A 22,907-nucleotide genomic window follows, 5' to 3' on the forward strand; every position below is an offset into this window, starting at 1 on the left:
GTGGGATATGTGTATAAACTAGGAGATTTAGGTAATAGACCCCCTTGCTCTAAATGTAATGTCTTCTGCGGATAACAGGGTAGCGCTCCATAAAGGTTACACAGTAGGAAGCCTTGTCCATAGTCTCCTGAAAATGTGCCTTGGGAGTTTCTGCAAAAGTGAGCACAAAAGCCTCTGGGTCAACAGCTTGTCTCTTTCTCTAGAGATAGAGGAGAGGTAGCCCAAATGTTCTCTGGGGCTGTGTGTAGATGGTGTTACTGCAACTCTTGCAACTGCTGCGCACGTACAGTATCTCTGGGGTGTTCCAGAGATGTTTCTATGTGCTTTGCCTGTATTTCATAGGTTTAGTTTTTTTGAATGGCTGGTTCGGCAAACATGAAACCTGTTCTGTCTTGGAGTTAAGCACTGCACCAGTTCTTGTGTGCTGCCATGCGCTGGTTAGTGCGGTAGCGCAGCAGGCGTCGGACGCATTGACTCAGAAGATTGACGTATCTTCAGTCACAGAGTTGCCGAGTGTTCATGTCGGCCCGTCGCCAGGTGTCCTCAAAACAGAGCACTGACCCTGCCTTCAATGGCTTGGGACTGACACGCAAGAGTGACTCCTTTTGGATGTCTTCAGCATGCGACACAGCTGTAGCTGCTTTGGTCCTCATCCTGATGCAATAATGCCAGCAGGTGTACCGGATTCGGCCTGCATAGCGAAGGCTGCCCACAGTTTGGTGCATCTCTTTGGGTGTCTTGGGCCGAAATATCTTCCATGACAATGCTGTAAAGAACGGTTACGGGGAAGACAGGGGTTATACACTGGAGTCTTTCCACAGACGTTTTTTATTACAAAAAGGACACCATTCAAATGAAGTCTTTTCCATATTGAAATGTAAATACAATGGCAGCCAGACAAATGTAGGTAAAGGAGAAAGTGAGAAGAAGCATTCTTTTAGACCAGTGTGTAAATGTTGATCTCCCCACTCTCCCTACTGCACGGCGAAAGCCCTATGTAGGCTGCGACAACTCGTTGAGAAGTTGAAGAATCTGTTTAAGCCTTCAGTCGATGGCAGATGAAAATGCGTGTCGAAAAACTGAGTAGCGGCCGTCAAGAACACGAGAAGTATAATTATTTTTCCATTTATATCAAAGTAGCGAAAGCTGCGAACTCTGCATAATAGCAACAGACCATGATGGCACAATCTGAGGCATTTCGACGGGTGATGGACCATGGGCACAGTGCACGTCATACTAGGGATAGTATTGCAACCACGCCCAGTTGATGTCCCTTTCCGAACTTCGAAAACAAGTCATGCAATACTCTGCACCTACCACTAGTTGTCAGCCTATGTAAATCATGTGATTCTAAGCAGATCCACAAGCCTCAGAAAAGTTAATTGATTATTGCGTGATAAGTTATTTTTTTTTTGCGCTACCTAGAATATTTGTCTTTTTATACATTCCTGTATAAAACTGAGTTAGTGTGCTTCACTGTGTGGGCTCATTGTGGACCCCTGACCAGACTCACTCCCAAGAATTGCTTCGAATGCACTCCACGTTTAGCTTGATGGGGGAAGATCTTTAAGTTCCCACGTTTACGATTACTAGGGTGGACTCCTAAATTCGGTCCACCAGGCCGGATTCTAGAAATCCATCTGAACACCTCCACGAATTTGCACTTCCCCACTTCAAGGGAACCTGGCCTGTATCGGCTTCTGTCGACGTGACTGGAAGGATGCCCGTTATCGCCTGCAAATGGTGTTCGACACTGGAACATTCCTTCCGCCATCCTGTGATGTGTCCGCAAGAGGTCTGCATCAATGGATTGGGCATGTCTTCACCGACAGACTCGGGTGTCTGCCCCCTGGTTAGCCTTGGGTCTGGAAGAAGGGATGAAACGTGCATATGTTCTGGTAAATGGTTATTGAACTTTTAATAATTTAGAAACTTCTCACCACAAGCCCATTGCATACTTGTTAAGAGAACTCATACCTGTGAGAAGCACTGTGTTGGAACGTCACACTTAAGCACAAGGTCCCCCACTCATTTTAGGGTTTGGACTTCTAAAGTTAGGCTGTTGTGTTTGTGACTGGTTGCCATCATTTTACTGCATCACTCCGCTGCCATTCCTGGTTAATCTATTTGATGTATATTTAGTGAACCTAATTCAGATTGTATATATTTGCTTTCTAGAGTACTGTAGGATAGCCGTACCCACTATCAATAAATAACTATTTTTACAACTGACTAAATTTAATTATCGAGTATTATACTGATTGTACTCATTGAGGACCCCTGACCCCACTAACACACAGACTAAGCCTGGACTGCTCTCCATTGCTACCTTGAACAGGTTTTGCCACAACTCTGAGCTTCCCCAGTTCACCAGAGTTGGGCTGGCCTCTGAAAATTAGTCCACCAGGCCAGATTCTAGATATCCATCTTAGAGAAAATATGAATTTTACAGACATCAGGGTGACAAGAGAAGGGGGCCTTATAAAAGGGATTGCTCTGGACATGTCACAGTACATTTTGTTTAAGATCTGATTGACTAATGTACTTATCAAAGTCACAGGACTAATATAGCTAGTACATAAGGAATGAAAGCAAATATCCCTTTTGTTGAAAAGGCCATTCAATTAATTGATTTTTTTTATTCATCAGGGTGATTGGTATTATATATTAATGACTGTGGGCTGCAAATATACCAAAACAATATGAAAGTCCTGCATATTGACAACTGTTAGGGAGAATTCTCAGAAATGTGCTAATTCCCTTCACCTTAGAGACTCCCAGCAACTTTGCTGGATTTTGAGGGCTTCATTATTTTTACCTGTAAAGAGCAAGCCTTTTTTCCCCACTCTTTCATGTATTTGGATGTACGTTTTTACTGTTGTGTTCTTTGAGTATGGGTTTTTAAGATAACTCCATAGGCATCTTTTCATGTGTGCTACACAGCACCCTCAGTGCAGTGACACAGGGAAATCTTTTTAGACTTCCCCAAGTTTTAAATACCTTCTTTGGGATAAACTACTGTTTCCCCAGAGAATGCAAGGTTAAATTGACTTTACTAGTCTTTAAATTCCTAGACCCAGCACACACTCTTCCTATAGAGTGCTGGAGGGGTGGAGGGGTTACCTAGTATCCCGTGTCCAGAAACTCATGTAGCAGTCAAATGCTACCCTTTTCAGTCGAAATGGCTGGTGGCAGTGGTTTTACAATGAGCTACCATGATTTTTCCCGACCGCGTACACCAGTAGCTAAAAATCACGGGAGCCATGTTTTTTCAAGATGGCGCCTTAAGCCCCTTTGTTTAAACAGGTCCCGGTCGTCTTTTTTCGCCATTTCTTTTTGGCAAGGTCCTTCTAGTGTTAGTCTCTGCGTGCCAAACCAGGTATGGTCCCTTTGTTTCTATGCCTTTGGTGGGCTTGAGGAATGAAGTCCGCCCTTGGCGTCTGAGTGTCTGGGGTGGACAGGAAGTGAGGGAGGTGCCCAAAACTCCCTGTGCTTAGTCTTCTAGGAGACCCAAATGCACTCTGGTGTGATTGGCAGGCTGACTGTCCGGCAAGGAGAGCCACCCTGCTGGGTGAGTGGCTGCTAGGCTGGAATGAATGGGAGAAAACTGTTTAAAAAGGCGAGTCTATGGACTGGAAAGCAGAGTTGACAACTGGAATGAAAGAACCTAAGATGAGTTGGAAGAGGACGGCTGCTGCAACTCCTGGACTGTTTGTTTGCCCTGTGAAGCCCTGCTGCAGGTACGAATTGCCAAGTTCATCTCGACAGAGAAGCCCCTTCAAGGAAAACTTCTTCCTTTGAGTTGGTGGGACTAACCAACTCGTAAGCCACCTGGATACCATTCTCAGAGCTGGTTAAGATTAACCAGCGTGAAGCACACCAGCTTGTGTGCTTGAATTACAGCTACTCGAACTGAAGTGATTCCATTTTGTCCGCGTTTTCCAACGATCCTGTGCAGTGCAGGAGTCCCCCACTTGCCCCCACGACTGAGGCTCAGTGAGATCTGCAGGAACTGCCAGGAACCAACGTCTTCAGCTGCATCTTTTTCTTCATATTAAGGTACTGTGCCAATCCGATTGAGAGAACGCCTCTCTTGCGGTGAAAGTTTGTGGAACTTTCCCAAGTTGCAGGCCTAATCAGATTGTGATCCAACATAAGATTCTTTTTCATACAAATTACTTCTGAGAACTTTGGCAAAGACTTTACAGTTTACTTCAAGAACTGCTCTTTCCTGTCCAAGACACTAGTCCATTGACTTTGGCCAAAGCCTATTGAACTAAAGCGAGTCCTCTAGTAAACAAACTATTTGCACTGCCTAAGAAAGTATCTGATCTATTCTGCTAACTTGTGCCTTTTTACTCCCATTGGAAGTAACCGAAATGCCATTTTGCTCATATTTCGGGGAGCCCAATTTGTTCCGAAACTTATTGGTTGGATATTGGTGCGTTTGTGTAGAATATTAAGTTGCCTCCTAGTGAATGTTTTCTAAATGATTGTATAAATAAGTGTTTTACCAAGAAACCTTGAGTGTAAGTGTCTACTTGAATCACTGTGATTGTAAGACCTCTGTGCAACTCTTGTACTGCTCACATTCCCTCTTGAGATAAGCCTGGATGCTCAGCTCGACACCACAAACTGCGTAGTACAGACTTATACCAAAGGTTGGTTTTTGCTTACACCTGTAGTCCTAATTGTATGTGGTGGTCCCAGAGGGTACTGCATGCAATTCTGCCAAACAAAAATACCCATTGCATTAATCTAACACCCATTAACACAGAGTGACTTGGTTGTTGATGGATAGGCCAGCATGTTTGTGCAGACACTACAAGCGTTAGCAGAATAACATTGCATCCCCTACTTGCACCAACAGGAACATGCGTCAGTATTCAACCATAATTTCTAACTTGGCTAAGCAGAAAGTCTATGGCTATTGCTTGATGAATCAGCATGTCATTCACCTTCCATTAATTTTGCACACCAGTGCATAATGACCAACAGACCCATTGAAAAAACAAATTCCCATAAAGGTTGCATGACATACCCCAAACTCCAGACGGGGTCCCTACAGGTTTGTTATAATTATTTGGTCTTCCGGCCTCTGGATTTAAAGATGGCTGAAAAAAAAACAAAGTACATATGTTAACAGCATGGAAGAAGTCAAGACCATTTTGATGCGTGCAATTAATGATACAGACCTTGAAATTATATTTGCAAAATATGCAGGCATTAAAAAAATGAAACTGACTGTTTACAAACGTTTTACAAAGCTAGTGGCTATCATTCCAAGATGGCCGCTGCAGCCTGAAGACATGAATACAAGCCTCACCTCCACTTTCGCCCTTGAGAGAGGCCGGTATCATCTACAACGCAGGAATATTATCTTTTGGCTCCAGAATGTGGCACTGAACCCAAGGAATTACATTGGCAAGACGCGGAGATCCACAAAAAGTTGCACTGGGAAATTTAAGGAACTGTAAGACTGCAGGCTTTCAGCGCACCGACTTTGCAAAGGGTGTGGCGCTGGACGTTCATACCAGCAAAACTTCTCCCTGGATTTGCTGAATTTTATTGAATAACCAGTGTCCGAGACTGCGATCTCCGAGTGGTCTGCAACAGGGAGCTTTACTGCCGCCAGGTCTACGTGGCTAGGGCTCTCAATTGTACACGGTCAATAGGTACAGTGTTTCAGCTGCAGAGCTATATGTTGTGTGGTCCAAGTGATCAGTAACAGCGTGGGAGCTGAAATCTAAAGCAGGACGCTGAGTAATCAAAGGATATGGGGCAGCTTGCGTGCTGCAACACTGCGGGGAACTCTATTGCTACATTCTACCAACTAGGAGTCTCTCTTCTGCAATTCTGTCTTTCTTCATGTTGATTGAGGAAAACGAAACCCCCATGGTCAGACTAGAGGATCAACTAAGCACCAATTACATAAGCAAAGCAGACGCGACAGGCAGGAGTTCTTGCAAGCCGGAGAATCCAATAAGGAATTTGTTGTGATCTATACGGTTAGTGCGGCCTCTGCATAGAAGCCAAGGGACATTATTCTCTCTAACCTATACAACTCTGCGCAGGGAAGGATAATATTGCAATAGACTGGCTGGGGATTGAGGCAATTTTCGGCATTGTGTTTGGTGCGGACCTGGGTGCAATCCCTGGAATACCATAGACAGGTGGGGCGATGAGACACAAAGGACGTGGTAGGAAAGATTGTATGCAGTAACTTGTGGGAGACTGCACCAGCATGGTCCTCTTGGCAATAATTAATATACCAACCTTTGGTATAAGCACGTACTACACAAGTTCGTCGAGTGACTGAGCAGTCAAGCCCATCTCAAGAGGGGTCAATGTGAGCTGTAAGGTGTGACCGTTTCACAATGACAGTTATTCAAATAAACACTTATACAGAAGGTTTCTTGATTAAACAATTATTAATTTATTTAACAGTCAGTTGAAGCCTTCTTTAGAAGGGAGCGATCATAACAAAAAATATACTTCAAATATGACAATGCATTACTTACCGTAAAAGCATTTCTGATGGTTGTATCTGCTTAGATTCACATGCTGTGCATAGGTCCGACATCCAGTGGTCACTGCGGAGTATTGCATTTTGTTTTTCGTAGTCGAAAAGGGGACGTCGACAAGGCGTGTCTGTAACACTATCCCTATAGTGACGTGCGTTGTACCCACAATCCCTCACGCGTCGAGGTCCCTCTGTTTGTATTTTTCTGCCCTGAGGGAGCCTTCTAGACGTGAGTGAGTACAGAAAAGAGAAATATAGTTGAGGATGTCTATGTTCCTTCCATCCGAGCGGGGAGGAAGGGCGGGCGCATGTGAATCTAAGCAGATACAACCATCAGAAATGCTTTTACGGTAAGTAATGCATTGTCTTCTGATGTTTGTTAATCTGCTTAGAATCACATGCTGTGCATAGACTAGCGAGCAGTACCCGGAGTTGGCGGTGGGTTATGAGAAGGAACAGTAGAGAAAAGATGTCTTAATACTGCCTGTCCCACCTGGGAGTCAGATCTAGAGTGTGCATCTAGACAGTAGTGTTTTGTAAAGGTGTGCACAGAACTCCAGGTAGCCGCTTTGCAGATGGACTCAAGGGGAACATTTGCAATGAATGCTATGGAAGCCCCAGTGCCTCAAGTGGAATGTGCTCTTGGCTTGAAGGGTAGTTCTCTCTTAGCAAGAGTGTAACAGAGAGTGATGCATTGTACAATCCATCTAGATATAGTGGATTTAGAGACTGCATCTCCTTCTCTTCCTGCTGCCACCGAGACAAAGAACTGAGTCTTTCTCAGTGATCTGGTTCTTTCCATGTAGAACATGACAGCTCTGCGTACATCTAGTGTATGCAGACTTCTTTCCCCCAAGCTGGAAGGGTTTTGAAAGAACGTTGGTAGTTCTATAGATTGGTTTACATGAAATTTCGAGATGAATTTTGGTGCAAACCTTGGGTGTGTGCGAAGAACCACCTTGTCCTTGTGAACTGATACGAAGGGGTCTAGTACAGAAAGAGCCTGTAGTTCACTTACTCTCCTAATGGAGGTGATAGCTATTAGGAAAGCAGTCTTAAGCGTGAGGTATTTAAGTGTTGCCTTGTGCATGGGTTCGAAAGGAGTGCCCATGAGTTTCGAAAGTACCACGTTTAAGTCCCATCCGGGAGCTGGGTTAGCTATCGGGGGGGTGTATTAGCTTTACCCCTTCCATGAAGGCCTTGATAACTGGTATCTTCCACCACGACACTAAGTTGGGAAGTGGTGTATGCAGAAAGTGCCGCTAGGTGGACTTTAATGGAATTAAACACTAGACCTGAATCTAGTAAATGGGTCAAGTACAGAATAATGTTAGTGGCAGAGCAGTCAACTGGGTTGATGTTCTTACTTCTACACCAGATGACAAATCTTTTCCACTTGCTAGAATAGCAGTGGCGAGTATTAGGTTTTCTGGCTTCCCTGAGGATGTTCATACATCTCTGAGGGAGATGTAGATGTCCAAATTCTTTGATCTCAGGAGCCAGGCACTAAGTTCATGGTCTGAGGGCATGGATGCAGTGTTCTGCCCTTGTCTTGTGACAGCATGTTGTACGGGCTGGGAAGTTTCATTGGGGGGGATAGGGACATCTCCATCAAGTGAGCGAGCCATGGCTGCCGGACCCACATTGGGGCTACTAGTATCATGGTAACCTGCTCTTGGTGCATCTTGTGCACCACTTTGTTGAGGAGGGGAGTCAGGGGAAAGGCGTAAACAAATTTCCCTGACCATTGAATCAACAGACCGTTCCGCTTGGACTGGTTTTGGGGGTACCTGGAGGCGTAACTTTGGCATTGTGAGTTCTCCAGGGTTGCGAACAGGTCTATTTCCGGGAAACCCCATTGCGTGAAGACGTCTAAGACGATGTTTTCGTGCAATTGCCATTCGTACTCTTTGGGTAGGGGGAAGTCTCTGCTGAGTTTGTCTGCTAGCAGATCGAGTTCCCCTGGTACATGTTGTGATAGTAGGAACATGTGTTTGAGAGCCCACTTCCATATATTCTTGGACAGTCCTGGAGAGCGAGTGCCCCCTTGCTTGTTGAGATAGTGCATGGCTGTGGTGCTGTCTGTGAGGACCATCACTGTCTTTCCTTGTAAGTGTTCCTGAAAGGCTTTCAGTGCTTTGAACACTGCTAATAGTTCCAGCAGGTTTATATGCTTGGATGCTAAGCTCGGAGTCCACACTCCTTGAGCAGTTTGATGGGATAGGTGAGCCCCCCCATCCTGTAAGGGATGCGTCTGTGGTTAGAGTGGCTTCCACTGCGGGTGTGGCAAAAGTTTTCCCTAATAACAGGTTTTCCTTTGTCCACCACCGTAGCGAGAGAAACAAGGCCTGCGAGACCACCACTAGATCGTCCCAATGTCCGCTGGCCTGACACCACTGGCTGTAGAGCCACTCTTGCATTGGGCGCAGGCACAGGCGTGCATGAGGTACCAAATAAATACAGGACGCCATCATCCCTAGCAGGCGCATTGCTTTGCGTACCGTCACCTGTCGACCTGCCACATATTGGGGGATCTGAAACAGCATGTTTTGGACCCTCTCGTTGGAGGGGAAGACGAGGCCGTCCCTTGTTCGAATTAGAGCCCCTAGGAATTGTTTGATTTGGCTGGGGTCTAAGCTGGACTTCTTTTCGTTGATGGAGAAGCCCAGTTGGGACAAAAGGTCTACGGTCCTTTGGTATTGGAGAAGCATGTTTCGTAAGAATCCCGTTATGAGCCAGTCGTCGAGGTACGGGTAAACCGGGATGGATAATCTGCGCAGGTGGGCCGCTGCCACTGCCAGTACTTTCGTAAATACCCTTGGTGCAGATGCTATCCCGAAGGGTAGTACTCTGAACTGGTAGTGTTTGTTCTCCATCTTGAATCTGAGGTATTTTCTGTGTGCTGGCAACATTAAAATATGAAAGTATGCATCTTTCATGTCTAGTGTTGTCATGTAATCCCCCTGTGATAACAGTGGGATTACTTCCTGCAAGGTCACCATACAAAACTTTTGGGGTTTGACAAAGTTGTTCGCTGGGCGCAGATCTAATACAGGGCGCATGGTTAGATCCTTTTTGGGTACAAGGAAGTACACTGAATAAATACCTTCTGTTACCTGAGATAGGGGGACAGCCTCTATAGCTTCTTTTTTCAGTAGCTCTTCTACTTCTTGAAGAAGAATAGTGAGATGTTCCGGTGTCATGCGTTGGTTCCGTGGGGGTCTGTATTTCGGGGAACCGTTGAATTCTATGCAGTATCCATGGGCTATGGTGGATAATACCCAGCGGTCTGACGTTATTCCCTCCCATGCTGAAAGGAACGATGTTAGCCGGCCCCCGACCGGTGATGCATGGGAGGGGACCCGAATCTTTGGGTCATTTGTTGGTATTGGGCGTGGGGCCTTTTGGAGTGGAGCCGCGCCCTCTTCCTTTGCCACGACGTTGGCCTCTTTGACTGAACTGGGTGCTTTGGTTAGAGGGCCAGTTGGTAGCAGAGTAAAATTGTTGTTGGCTTTGCTGCTGGCGTTGGCCACGAAAGGAGCGTCTATTGCCATAGCTGCGTCTGTTAGGTGGCCTCGAAATTTGGTCAAGAGTCTTGATGGTATCAAACTCCTTCTTCGCATGTTCTAGGGCCTCATCAACTGCTTTCCCAAACAGATGTGTCTGCTCTATGGGCTTATTTATTAGGGAAGCCTGGGTTTCTGGCTTAAATCCCGAATTGCGCAGCCAGACATGGCGTTTGAGAAGTATTCCCTGAACCAGGTAGCGGCCAGCTGTCTCTGCGGCATCTAAGGAGTTCTTTACGATGCCCTGGTTTACAAGAGTTCCCTCTGATATAGTAGCCAACAGGCGTGAACGCAGGGGTTCTGGTGCGTCCTCTGCTTCGCTGCGCAGCTTGCTCCACTGTGCATCTGCGTAGCTAGCTAATAGGGAATTGTTATTCGCGATCCTGGTTGAGAAGGCGGCGGAGGTCGTGATTCTCTTCCCCAGTGCATAGAGCTTCTTGCCCTCTTTGTCAGGTGGTGCCTCACTAGTAGATAGTGGTACCCCCGCTCTCTTTCTTGTGTTAGTCACTACCAGAGAGTCCGGAATAGAATGTCCCCTGATGTACAAAGGGTCAGAAGACGAGGGGCTGAAGAGCTTTTCTATCCGAGGGTTGACCCCTCTGACTAAGCCCGGATCGGAAAGGGAAGGAGTTATTCTTCTCTTTATAGAAGCCAGGAGCAGAATGGACTGACTGACCGGGGCTTTTTCTTTAATAACTTTCTACAAAGTCTATGTCCGGAAGAGTCTCCCCTGTTTCTATTTGAAAATGCGCTGCTGCCTTGTGCAATAGTGCATTAAGTGAAGGCTGGTCATCTATGGGGGAGGTGTTCCCTATAGGTGAGTCCATGGGAGGAGAAGGGTGAAAGACATCAGGGTCTGAGTGCACTGATGGGGATTGCCAAGGCTGCACTGATGGGGAGTGCCAGGGCTGTGAGGTAGCTGTATCTTCTTCAAAAGCTCCTGCGCTAGTGTAAGGGTTTTCCTCAAACCTCTCCTCCTCAAGTTCTTCCTCTCCACCTAAACACTCCTCTTCCTGGGGGTATTGCTCCTCTTCAGTGAGGTCATATGCATCTGTAGAAGGGGGAAACAGCCTAGGAATCTTGACCCTAGGGTCATCCTGGGTCCATTCTCTTGGTCTTTTGGGTGTGGGTGGGTTTTGGCTATCCAAAAACCTCTCCATCTTTTCCATACAAGAATGGAGTCTTTCCATGGTCTCATGGGGAACCCCTGAATAGTCTAGAGGGGGGAAATCAGTGTTTTCACCTTCAAAATGCTTCGAACGCTCCCACGTCGTCGCCGAAAGGTTTCCGTCGCCCTCAGAAAAGCCCTCCGGTAGTTCAGAAGTGCCTTTAGATGGATGGGGCAGTTCCTGGCTACTCTTTTTCGGCGTTTCCATTTCCTTGGGTGCGGTATTCGACGTCTGTTTCGTCGTCCGCTTAAGTTTGTCCTCGGAAACAATTCTCGCCAGACTCTCGACGAGTTCGTCAGTCGAGGGTTCTGGAGTCGGCGTTGCCTGCGTTGCGCGTTGTTTTTCGACGGCTGCTCTATGGAACGTTACGTCGGATGTTTTTGAGGGAGCGCCCGTGTTAGATGAAAGCCCAATCGCTGGTTGCGGCTGCGTTTGCGGGTGGGGCTTGAGACCCTTGCGGTCTGAGGTCGACGCCGGAGTGCCCTGCGTCCCCTTCGGCGCTGGTGGATCCTTCGTCCTGGACGAAGAAGAGCCGTGGGTTGTGTGCTTAGGCCTATGGGGTCTGTGTGCGTCCTTGTCGCCGGGGTGTTCATCCCCATAAGCATGGCGTGAGCCGAGCCTGTCGGGGCCGGGGACGGACGTCGAGGAGCGCGAGGGCTCCTTCTGGGGGTTAATGACTTCCGTAACGGACGTCGAGTTATCATCCTCCTCGTCACTTTCTGTAACAGCGGCGGCGGGTGAGGAAACTGACTTCGACATAGCGTAGTCCGCCCACCTCTTAACTTTCCGTTCTTTAAGGGTTCTTGGTTTCAAGAGCTTACAGGCCGCACAGCTGTCTTCTTTATGATCGAGGGGCAAGCAACGATTACAGAACTTAAAAGGTGTCCTCTCCATAGCTGAGGCAATATAAACTGGTGATAACAACCCCAAGGGAAAGATAGGGGAGAAAAAGACATTCTCGACGAGAAGGTAAAAGTTCGAAACCCCCACTCTCCCTACTGTATGTTGGCCGGCGAGGCCTGGCCACGTGTTCGGCAGCGCCGAAGGATTTCCTCCGTCTCTTCCCCTCCGTCGAAAACTTGCTCGGCGGAGAAACAGCTTCACAGCTAACGTCGAGGGGAGGGATCTTTTAACAATAAGTATATATTAAGGACCGAGGTCCGTAGTAATTGTTTAGCAATGTCTCTCTAGGAGCTCCGCGTAAGGCGACCATAAGCTGGGCGGAAAAAAAACAATCTGAGGGACCTCGGCGCGTGAGGGATTGTGGGTACAACGCACGTCACTATAGGGATAGTGTTACAGACACGCCTTGTCGACGTCCCCTTTTCGACTACGAAAAACAAAATGCAATACTCCGCAGTGACCACTGGATGTCGGACCTATGCACAGCATGTGATTCTAAGCAGATTAACAAACATCAGAAACTTCAATACATAGACACTCAGTTTCACTAAATCAGTCGATACCCATTGGGGATGGCACACATACACTTCCAACACCCTCAAGTGACTTAAATAAGTAGGACACTGGACATTGCAGAGCGAAGGCCATGAGAAAAGGCCCGCTCCTCTTTGCAGCTCCGGGCAAGACTACCGCCCGCAACACCGGACTTTGTCCCTAGCCCCCCCACCTTGTCCACAAAAAGCCTGTACTCACCCATCCCTGGCCACCGCATGAACGCATACTCGTGCTCCCGCCGTGCCCACCAACAATGTAACATCTCTTCACTTCCGGTCATGGACAAGTCCACCTCCTTTATGTTCAGAGAAAAAACAGAGTGCGCACCACCGCCGCAAGCCTCCATGGATCACTCAATGTTAAATCCCGTTCCAGCGCATCTAAGCCCGCTATCAGGTCTGTAGCCACAGCTATGTCTGCACCTACTACTGTTGATATGCACTGCTGTTGTGCCTGTACCTATTGTTGATATGCCATGCACTGCTGATGTGTCTGCGCCCACTGCTCTTATGCACTGCACTGCTGTTGTGCCTGTACCCATTGTTGATATGCCCTGCACTGCTGTTGTGTCTGCACCCACTGTTGATATGCCCTGTGCTGCGCCTGTACCTACTGTTGACATGCCCTGCTGATGTGCCTGCGCCCACTGCTCATATGCCCTGCACTGCTGTTGTGCCTGCACCTACTGTTGACATGCCCTGCACTGCTGATGTGCCTGCGCCCACTGCTCTTATGCCCTGCACTACTGATGTGTCTGCGCCTATTGTTGATAGGCCCCGCTGTTGATATGCCCTGTGCTGCACCTATACCTACTGCTAATATGCCCTGCACTGTGCCCACTGCCAAACCCCTTCCTGCAGCCCCCCTCAAATGTGCCCTGATTAACTGCAGATCCCTCACTGCCCATTCCCTTGATATCAATGATCTCATCATTCACAACAACCTAGACCTACTATTCCTCAGTGAAACCTGGCTTTCCGATGTCTCAGGACCTGTCCTCGCCCTAGCTATCCCGCCAGGATACCTCATCTACAGACGAGACCGCTCCTCCCACAGAGGTGGAGGGGTTGCCGTCATTGCCAAAGATTCCCTCTCTATTGGGACAAACCAAAAAAACCTTGACGATCGCTCCGACTACCTCCTCTTAAAACTTAAGCTCTCACATAACTGCACCATAGCAATCCACCTCATTTATCGCCCTCCAGGCATCTCCTATGAATTCCAAGAAGCCCTCACCCATTCAATCACAAACAACCTCAAGAAATCCTGCTCCTCTGTGACTTCAACTTGGGCCTTAACGACCCCAAAGACACCCACACCAAAGCCTTAAAAAAAACGCTATCCACCCTTGGGTTCACACAGACTATCTCGAGCCCCACCCACTCAAAAGGCCGTACCCTTGATTGGGTCGCTCAACACAACTGCCCAATCAGCCCCACCCTAATCACGCCTCTGCCATGGACCGATCATCTCATTTCCTTCAACATCAACACCTCTAGGGACTCTCAACCTCCCACTACACCTCTTCCAGCTGCCCTCACGCGCAGCGCCAAACTCCTCTCCCACGACAACCTCTCTCAGCACCTCAATGTACCTGCACTACTCCCCCCCCCCCCCCTTTCGTGAATGACCCAGTTATCCTCGCCAACGACTTCAGAAGGGTCCTCTCCCAGGCCGTTAATGTGGTAGCTCCCCAGAAAACTAAACACTGCAATGCCTGGTTCACCCAGGACCTCTTACAGATGCGAGGGAAAAAACGAGCGGCACTGACCACCTGGCGCAATAACCCAACAGAAGCCACCCATCTAGCATTCAAAACCTCTTCTAAACTCTACAAAGCTGCCATTACTGAAGCTAAGGTAATGTCATTTAATGCCAGAATCTCCTCTGCTAAATCAGGAAGCCGCGAAATCTTCTCCATATTCAGAGAACTGGAGACACCCCCTTCCCCACCCTCTCCAATAGTGAAGGATGGATCCTGGTGAAATGCGATCCCATCTGCAATGCTTAATAAACTTGAAACCTTACAAACCAAAATACTCAATCACCAAAAGGAGATCTCCAAGCTAATAACCAGCAGTCAATCCATTCCACCGACCAAGCTTCCTAACCCCTCCCCCCAGTTTGATTTCAGAGACGTAAGTGTCTCAGAGGTCATCTCTCCTCAAAACCATCAAACCGTCCCAATTGCAAGGGGGATGTATGCCCAGCGCAAGTAATTAAAGACTGTGCCCCCTCACTAGCCCCCTATCATAACCGCATTCATCAATGCCGCCTTTCACTCTGGCGAAGTCCCACCAAATCTAAAAGGAAGCCTGGGTTCGCCCGCTCCTCAAAAAACCCTCACTTGATCCAGCCATCCCGACAAACTACAGGCCAATCACCACTGTCCCCTTCCTACTGAAAATTCTGGATAAAGCAGCCTACATGCAAATACAGAAATTTCTAGAGGACAACCATCTCCTTGGCCTTAGACAATCAGGGTTCAGGCCACGGCATGGAACCGAAACAGCTCCCCTTGACCTGAAGAATCAAATTGATGACCTCAGAGACTCAGGCAAGCCTGCACTACTCTTGCTCCTCGACCTGTCGGCAGCATTTGACTTAGTCAACCACAAAACATCTATCCTCAATAGCCAACTTCTCAGACAATGCCTGCAAATGGATAGAATCATTCTTAAAAGACAGATCTATGAAGGTCTTCTCAGACTCCTCTTCTGCCGACCCCAGAACCATCAAGTGTGGCGTCCCGCTAGGCTCCTGCACGGCCCCCATCCTTTACAACCTCTTTACGAGGCCCCTGTTCAAAATCCTTGACTCCATGGGCATCTCGTATACAAATTATGCGGATGACACCCAGGTACTTATCCCCCTCTCAGGTGATTACGCATCGGACCAAAATATCTTAAACTCAATCTACTCAACAATTCAAACTTGGATGGCAGAAAACTGGCTCTGCCTTAATAGTGACAAAACTGAGCTGCTGGTTGGCTTGCCATCCACCCTAAATAAATTGAACAAACAGTTCTCCTCCTTCGTCATTGACAGTATCCCCATCAAGGGTTTTGATGGACTGGGAAACAGTGGAGTGTACCTTGAACCTGACATGTCCATGAACAAACAGGTAAATGCCATAACCTCCACATCCGCCTACTACTCCAAACTCATCAATGCGACCCGACCATTCCTGTCCCAACAAAACTGTCTCACCATCGCTAGAGCCATCATTGGTTCGAGACTCGACTACTGTAATGCCCTATTCATTGGTACCACTGCCAAGAATATAGCCAAACTCCAAACTGTTCAGAATACCACGCTTAGAGCCGCCAAAGGCCTCTCGCGCATATCTCTAAACTCAGAAGACAAGTCCGCTGGCTTCCTGTCAAGCAAAGAATTATCTTCAAAGCCTTGGCCTGGACTCGCAAATGTCTCCATGACCTTGCTCCGCCTTACCTAAGCCACAGGATCACCAAACCCGTCTCTCAAAAACCATCTAGACTACAATACTCTAACCTCCTGTCTGTCCCTAGGACTCACAAAGCGCATGCGGGCGGCTCCAGCTTCCCTTCAGTTGCCCCCACCCTTTGGAATGCGCTCCCTCCCCACCTCAGAGCCATTGAATCCCACACTCTATTCCGCAAAGCCATCAAGACTAACCTCTTTGTTTGAGTTCTCAAAACCTACCTGCAACGCACTGTAACATGTAACTACCAAAATGTTTTCAAGTATTTTTCTAGGGCGGCTTCACTGTAACCCTCAAGTAAGCATTCTTAACCTCTGCTCCAGCGCCTTGATGTCTGCGGGCAGTTTGTGCGCTTTACAAATTCAAATAAATAAAGAATTGATTCATCAGTGGCACATTTAAAGCAATAATGAGGGGGAGATCAAAGGAAATGTTTTAGAGGACGAAAATAGTGAACAAATATTCTTAAGCAGGTAAGTACTTGTTTAACCCTCCAATGCAATGTAATATGACCCTTTCGTGGGGGAAAGGCAAAGCGCAATGTCAGAGGTAAGAGTTTCAGGGAGCCAGCACAACCAATGTTAGTTGAGCAAAAGTATAGGTGAGCTGAAGCACTTCTTGCAAGTAGGTAAAAAGTCTTGCAATGTTTTAGAAATGTTTTTAGAAAATGCAATCACTGTTGGGCCACAAGCTGGGAGGCTTGTGTGGGGCAGAGCTGCAAGCAACCTTGCCAGGACAACCAAGACAATTCTCCACAGAGCTAACAAGGATACACCAAAAGAGGTAAATCCCCTTAGTTTTACAGTACCTTTCGTTTGAAGAAAACTGGATCCAGCTGGATTCTGTTCATGTCTGCAGATCCTGTGTTCCTTGGCCCGAGTCGTGGGGACAAGAGGGAGGATGTCTGGGGGATCTCCTGAACTACGAATGGAAGGTTGGCGGCAGCAATGGGCAAACTTCAGATCAGCAGCACTTCGCAGTACAGTTGAGGTGGCTCAGGCTTGATCAGTCCTGCTTCATGGGAGTCGGAGGATCTTCCTAGAGCTTGGGTCTGACTTACCCAATGGGAAAAGGGGTCAGTTGCAGGGCTTCTCTAGTCGAGGCAAATTCAGAGCTTCAGCCATGCACAAGGGCTTCACCGGGCAAACCAACAGTCCAGGAGTTGCAGTAAGCGTCTCTTCCAAGTTCTTCGGATTCCTTGGTCCAGTGGTCGAGGCTGCCTCCCAAGCAAAAAGCCTCGCCTTTTATGCAGTTTTTCCCCTTCATTCGCAGCCTAGCTGTCCTCCAAGGACAGCCATTCGGCCAATCACCTTTGGCTGCATTCCTGTAACCAAGGGGATTAAGCACAGGGTGTTTCGGGAACCTCTCACTTCCTGCCCCTGCCAGACACATTGGAGTCAGAGGCGGCTTCACCAGTGAATCCCGCCAAAGACAAAACGAAACAAAGGTAGGACCAAACCTGATTTGGCGCACAGAGTAAATCTCAAGAAGGACCTTTCTAACAAGAAATGCAATAAAAGAAGACCAGGCCCATTTTGACAAAGTTGGCACCCATGGGTGCTTTACTGCAGCTGCAACTGCAGCCCGCGGTATAAACACAACGGTAGGAAAAAGTAAACACTGCCACCAGCCAATAATTCTAGATTTGGTAACAAAAACGTTACATGAGAAACTAGACAAAGGGGATACTAAGTAACCCCTCCAGCACCCTATTGTAAGATAGTGTGTGCTGGGTCTAGAACGTTACAAAATGTAAGCAAAGTCAATTTCACTTCACTGCTCTTGGAAACAGTAGTTTCACCAAGAAAAGGTATTTAAACCTATGGGAAATCTGGAAGACTTCCCTGTGCCACTGCACTGAAGGTGCCGTGTGTCACAATCTAAAGATGCCTATGGCATTTATATATGTCCCTAATACGGGCAGAGAGAGCTTCTTGAAATCAGTTATTACTCCGGTAGAAATGTTTAGCAAGGGGGATATATTCTACTATGAGATTTCAATATAGCTTGGGAACCCTTGCAGGATCATAGCGCAGTTACCTCCCCTGCGCATTCTGCACCTTTGAATCTACCAAAACACAAAAGCTTGCTCATTTGGCCTTAGTAGATACTTGGTCGGCCCTAAAAGGGGAAACAAAGGATATACATTTTATTCACGTGTCGGTTTGTTTTCCCATATTGATTACGTGTGGATCTCTAAAATTCTCATGGGCGGGGCCACTAACACGATCCGTCACCCTATTGCGCTTCCTGACCAGGCTCCACTAACAATACAGTTACACATAGAAGGGATGACTCAAAATGTATGGGCATGGCAATATCCGTCAGTAGTAGTTCAGGACATAGTTGTTAGGGTGAATATTGAGGCAAAGATGGTGGAATTCTTTGATTTCAATACAACACCTGAAGTATCAGCTAATGTAGTGTGGGATGCATTTAAGGCCTCAATCCGTGGCTTTCTCATTGCGGAGGTGGCAAATAAATGGCGACAGAACAGCTCTGGGCAAAACATTGGAAGCCAAAATGCAACATGTAATGATGGAAATGGAAACTCCAAAGATCCTGCCATTTTAAAAGCTTATAGTATTGCAAGGGGTAAATTAAACATGTTCCCGACTAAAAAGACAGATAAATCTCAGACAATCTTGTCAATACTATTACCAGACGGGAGTAGCGCTACCAAAACGTATATAATCTCACAATTTCACTCGTTCTATACGCATCTTTATCATACCGGGGTACCAGGTGAAGGACTACAGATGTACATTTGCAGACAGTAAAGCTTCCTCAGATTTCACAGTTGGAGCGGGATGTTCTGGAAAAAGAAATTGCAACTGAAGAGGTGATGAATGTAATTAAATCACTTTCCCCTAAGAAATCCTTGGGACCTGATGGGTTTCCTGCACTTTTCTATAAAACGATCAGTAAACTTTTAGCCCGAAGACTAACACATCTTTAGAATTCATTCTTGAATTTGGGGCACATTTCCTCCTCTATGGAGGAAGCACAGATTATACTTTTTCCAAAACCAGGTAAGGACCCGGTTAGGCAAAGTTTGCATGCAGTACCCTCTGGGAACACTACAAACAACTGACTACACGTATAGGAAACCCAACCTTTGTTATGAGCTTGTACTACACAGTTTAGGTAGCGTGTTGAGCAGCCACGCTTATCTAAAGAGGGGTCAATCTGAGCTGTAGTGGAGTTAGAGATTTACAGTTACACATATTCAAATAAATTCTTACTCAAGGTTTCTTGAATAAACAATTATTAATTTGTCAATTAGAATAAACCTTCTTCAGAAGGGAGCAATATAATAGTAACACTAAAACGTCATGAAATATACACTCTTAATATCTCTAAACCAGAAGATGCTCTTTTGGGATGGCCCAGAGACATTACCTACACCCTCAGGTGACTTCAATGGCTAGGGTGCTGGGGACATTAATAGATCACTGTTGCATTAAGAATCATAGTAATAAGCCAAAGGAAAAGGTTACCTAGAACATACAAGAGACCACAAATATTCTTAAGCAGGCAAATACTTTTAGATCCCCCACAAAGAGTCATTCAGTACAAAAGACTAGGCCAAAGTCAATGGGTCAAAGTCTTATATAGGATGCAGCACTTCTGGTAGGTAAGTAGAAAAGTCTTTGCACAATGTCTTAGGAGTCTTACAAGAAAAGAAGAATCAACTGTAGGGCCAGAAGCAGATTAGACGCGAGTAGTAGAAGATGCAAGCAACTCTACTGTAAGAGTTAAATTCAGACTTTTTACAGAACCTTTGTATTGAAGAAAAAGTGCAGCAGATGACTTCTGGTGTTCCTCTCCCTGGCTATACGGTTTCCAGCACAAACTGGAAATTCAACTAGCTCCAAGATGGATGTCCAGGTGGCTTTCTTTGGAGTTGATTGGGCCTATCAACTCAAGGGGAGAAGTCGTCCTTGGAGGGTTTTCTCTGGCGATACGAATTTAGAGTTTCAGCACAGAAGCAGGGCTTCACCGGGCAAACCAACGGTCCAGGAGTTGCAGCAGGCGTCGTCTTCAAATACTTCTTCGGTTCCTTCGTCCAGTAGTAGACTGCCTTTCAACCCAAAATCCTCACCTTTTATTCAGTTTTCTCCCATTCATTCCAGCCTAGCTGTCAGTCACCCAGCAGGGTGTCTGTCCCTGCCAGACAATCACCAGAGTGCATTTGGGTCTCCTAGGAGACTAAGCACAGGGAGTTTCGGGCACCTCCCTCACTTCCTGCCTACCTACCCCAGACATCCGGGAGACAGAGCCGGGCATCACTTATGAATCCCACCAAAGGCAAAAGGGACAATGGGACCAAACATGGTTTGGCGCGCATGGTAAATCTCAAGAAGGACTTTTCCACAAAGAAATGGTGAAAAAAGAAGACTGGGCCATTTTGACAAAAAATGACACTCTTGGGTGCTTTACTGCAGCTGCGAACGCAGCCAGCGGTAAATGCACAACTTGATAGTTAAAACTAAACCACTGCCACCAGCCAATCAGTGAGGAAAGGGTAACATAAAACATGTTACATGAGAAGCTAGACAAAGGGGATACTAGGTAGTCCCTCCAGCAACCTATTGTAAGATAGTGTGTGCTGGGTCTAGAAAGTTACAAATGTAAGTAAAGTCAATTTCACTTTACTGCTCTCGGAAACAATTTAACCAATAGAAGGTAGTGAAACCTTTGGGAAATCTGAAATACTTCCCTGTGCAACTGTACTGAAGGCGCTGTGTGACAATGTAAAAGATGATGCCTATAGAGTTTGTCAGACTCCACAATAAAAAGAAACGGTGTTATAAAAATAAAAAAAATAAAATCGCAAAAATTCATTAGAGTTCGGGGAAAAAAGATCTCACTCTCTCCAGGTGAAAACAATCAAGTCCTCAAACTCCAGCAACGTTAAGGACTGTTGCGGATCAGACAAAGCGAAGTGTTGGCTGCCGATGGATTGGGGGGGCACTCAAAACTAGGGGAAGCAAAAATAAAAAAATGCCCCCCTAATATTCATAGGAGTACAATTCTGCATTTAGTTGAGATCTGGGATGGGGCGGTAAAAAGGCAATCTCACGACATGGATGATAGGGAAGAACAAGTTACTTCCTTACCTGGTGACGTTCTTTCGATGGGATGTTCCTCCGACGTATTACACATCTATGACAGTAATCACCACAGCTGTGCTGCTTCGGAAAATTTTCAGCGTCTGCGTCCCTCGTCGATATGCCCCTTCGACGACCTCCGACGGCTGACTTCATCCGATGTTATATGTAGGACGCACAACGCCCGTAGCCTCAGTTGTAGTTTTTTTTACCCAAAACGTGTGGCACCAATCTTCTGGCAGTATTACTACAAAAAGCCTTGAGGAAACGAGAGCTGCAATTGCATAAGAAATTCTGTAGGAGGGGCAGGCTGGGAGGGTGCGATGTGGAATACGTGGGAGGAACATGTAATCGAAAGAACGTTACCAGGTAAGGAAGTAACCTGTTCTTCGAAGGGATTGTGTCCGCCGACATATTCCGCATCTATGACAGACTCCCAAAGTCGTACAAACGTATGGGGGTATGAAAAGAATTTAGATATTTTAGAATGCCCAATCAAATTGCAGAATAGAAGACTGCCTTACCAAAGGCTAAATCTTGCCCATGGATAGAATCCAGGGAGTAGTGTCTTACAAAAGTATGGACAGAGGCCCATGTGGCTGCTTCACAGATGTTACGAATGGGAAACCCCTCTGCAGAGCAGTAGAGGCAGCCACACCCCTAGTAGAATGGGCCCGTAAGCGTACCGGATTGTCCTTACTCGCCAGACGGTAGCATTCAGAGATTGACCAGATGATCCAAAGGGACAAGGTCTGCTTACAAAGAGCTTGACCTAAACGCCTTCCAGCGTATCCAACAAAGCTGATTGTCCACTCTGACCCAGGCCATGCGTGAGATGTAGAAACTTAAAGCTCTCCTAGGATCCAACCTATGGAGCCTCTCCTCTTCCTTACCAGGAGGCGGAGGAGGATAGAACACCAGAAAAACTACCTTCTGGCTCAACTGAAATTCCGACAACCTTTGGAAGAAAAGAAGGGCGAACCTTAAGGACAACCCCGTCCTTATGGAACACAGTGAAGGGTGGTTTGGCAGAAAGTGCCTGCAACTCTCACTCTGCGTGCAGAAGTAACCGCAACCAAAACTACAGTTTTAAAGGTAAACAGTCTCAATGGACAAGAATTTAAGGGCTCAAACAGAGCTCCCATGAGGAACTTTAAAACCAAATTCAAATCCCATCCCGGCACCTAGAAAGGCGACGGTGGAAACACATGCGTTAACCCTTTCAGAAATTGAGAAATCAAAAAGGGATATTAAAATAAGAACACCCCTCAGACGAGCGCTTAAATATGGACAGCGCCGCCAGGTACCCCTTAAATGGTAACCACTTGCAGGCCCTTGTGGGCTAACGAAAGCAAAAAAGACATAACCACAGGAATAGCACATGAAAAAGGATCCACATTCTGTACCCTGCACCAGTCGCAGAACTGTCTCCGATGGCAACGGCACAGGGACTTTGTTGCGGGCCGTCTGGCCGAAAGCAACACCTCCATCACGTCTTCAGGGAGGTCACAAACCTTATATCTCAACCTTTCCGATACCAAGCATGAAGGCTGAGAGACTTGACCTCTGGATGGAGAACCTGACCCCCCCCCCCCCGCCCTCCGGTGAGAGCAG

The 22,907-nt window shown here is 46.9% G+C and overlaps 1 protein-coding gene across 2 annotated transcripts in view; it reads right to left on the bottom strand.

Moving 5' to 3' along the window:
• The window catches only part of GPBP1L1 (GC-rich promoter binding protein 1 like 1), a 602,443-nt gene that overhangs the window by 412,777 nt on the left and 166,759 nt on the right, over nucleotides 1-22,907 (bottom strand). For both annotated transcript variants that reach the window (XM_069642387.1, XM_069642388.1), the window contains exon 6: nucleotides 5,042-5,114. In XM_069642387.1, coding sequence (XP_069498488.1) covers nucleotides 5,042-5,114 — 73 coding nt within the window. The remainder of the gene's footprint in view (nucleotides 1-5,041; nucleotides 5,115-22,907) is intronic.

Source organism: Ambystoma mexicanum, chromosome 1q, assembly GCF_040938575.1.
Source record: "Ambystoma mexicanum isolate Mex_15411 chromosome 1q, UKY_AmexF1_1, whole genome shotgun sequence".
Lineage (NCBI taxonomy): Eukaryota > Metazoa > Chordata > Amphibia > Caudata > Ambystomatidae > Ambystoma > Ambystoma mexicanum.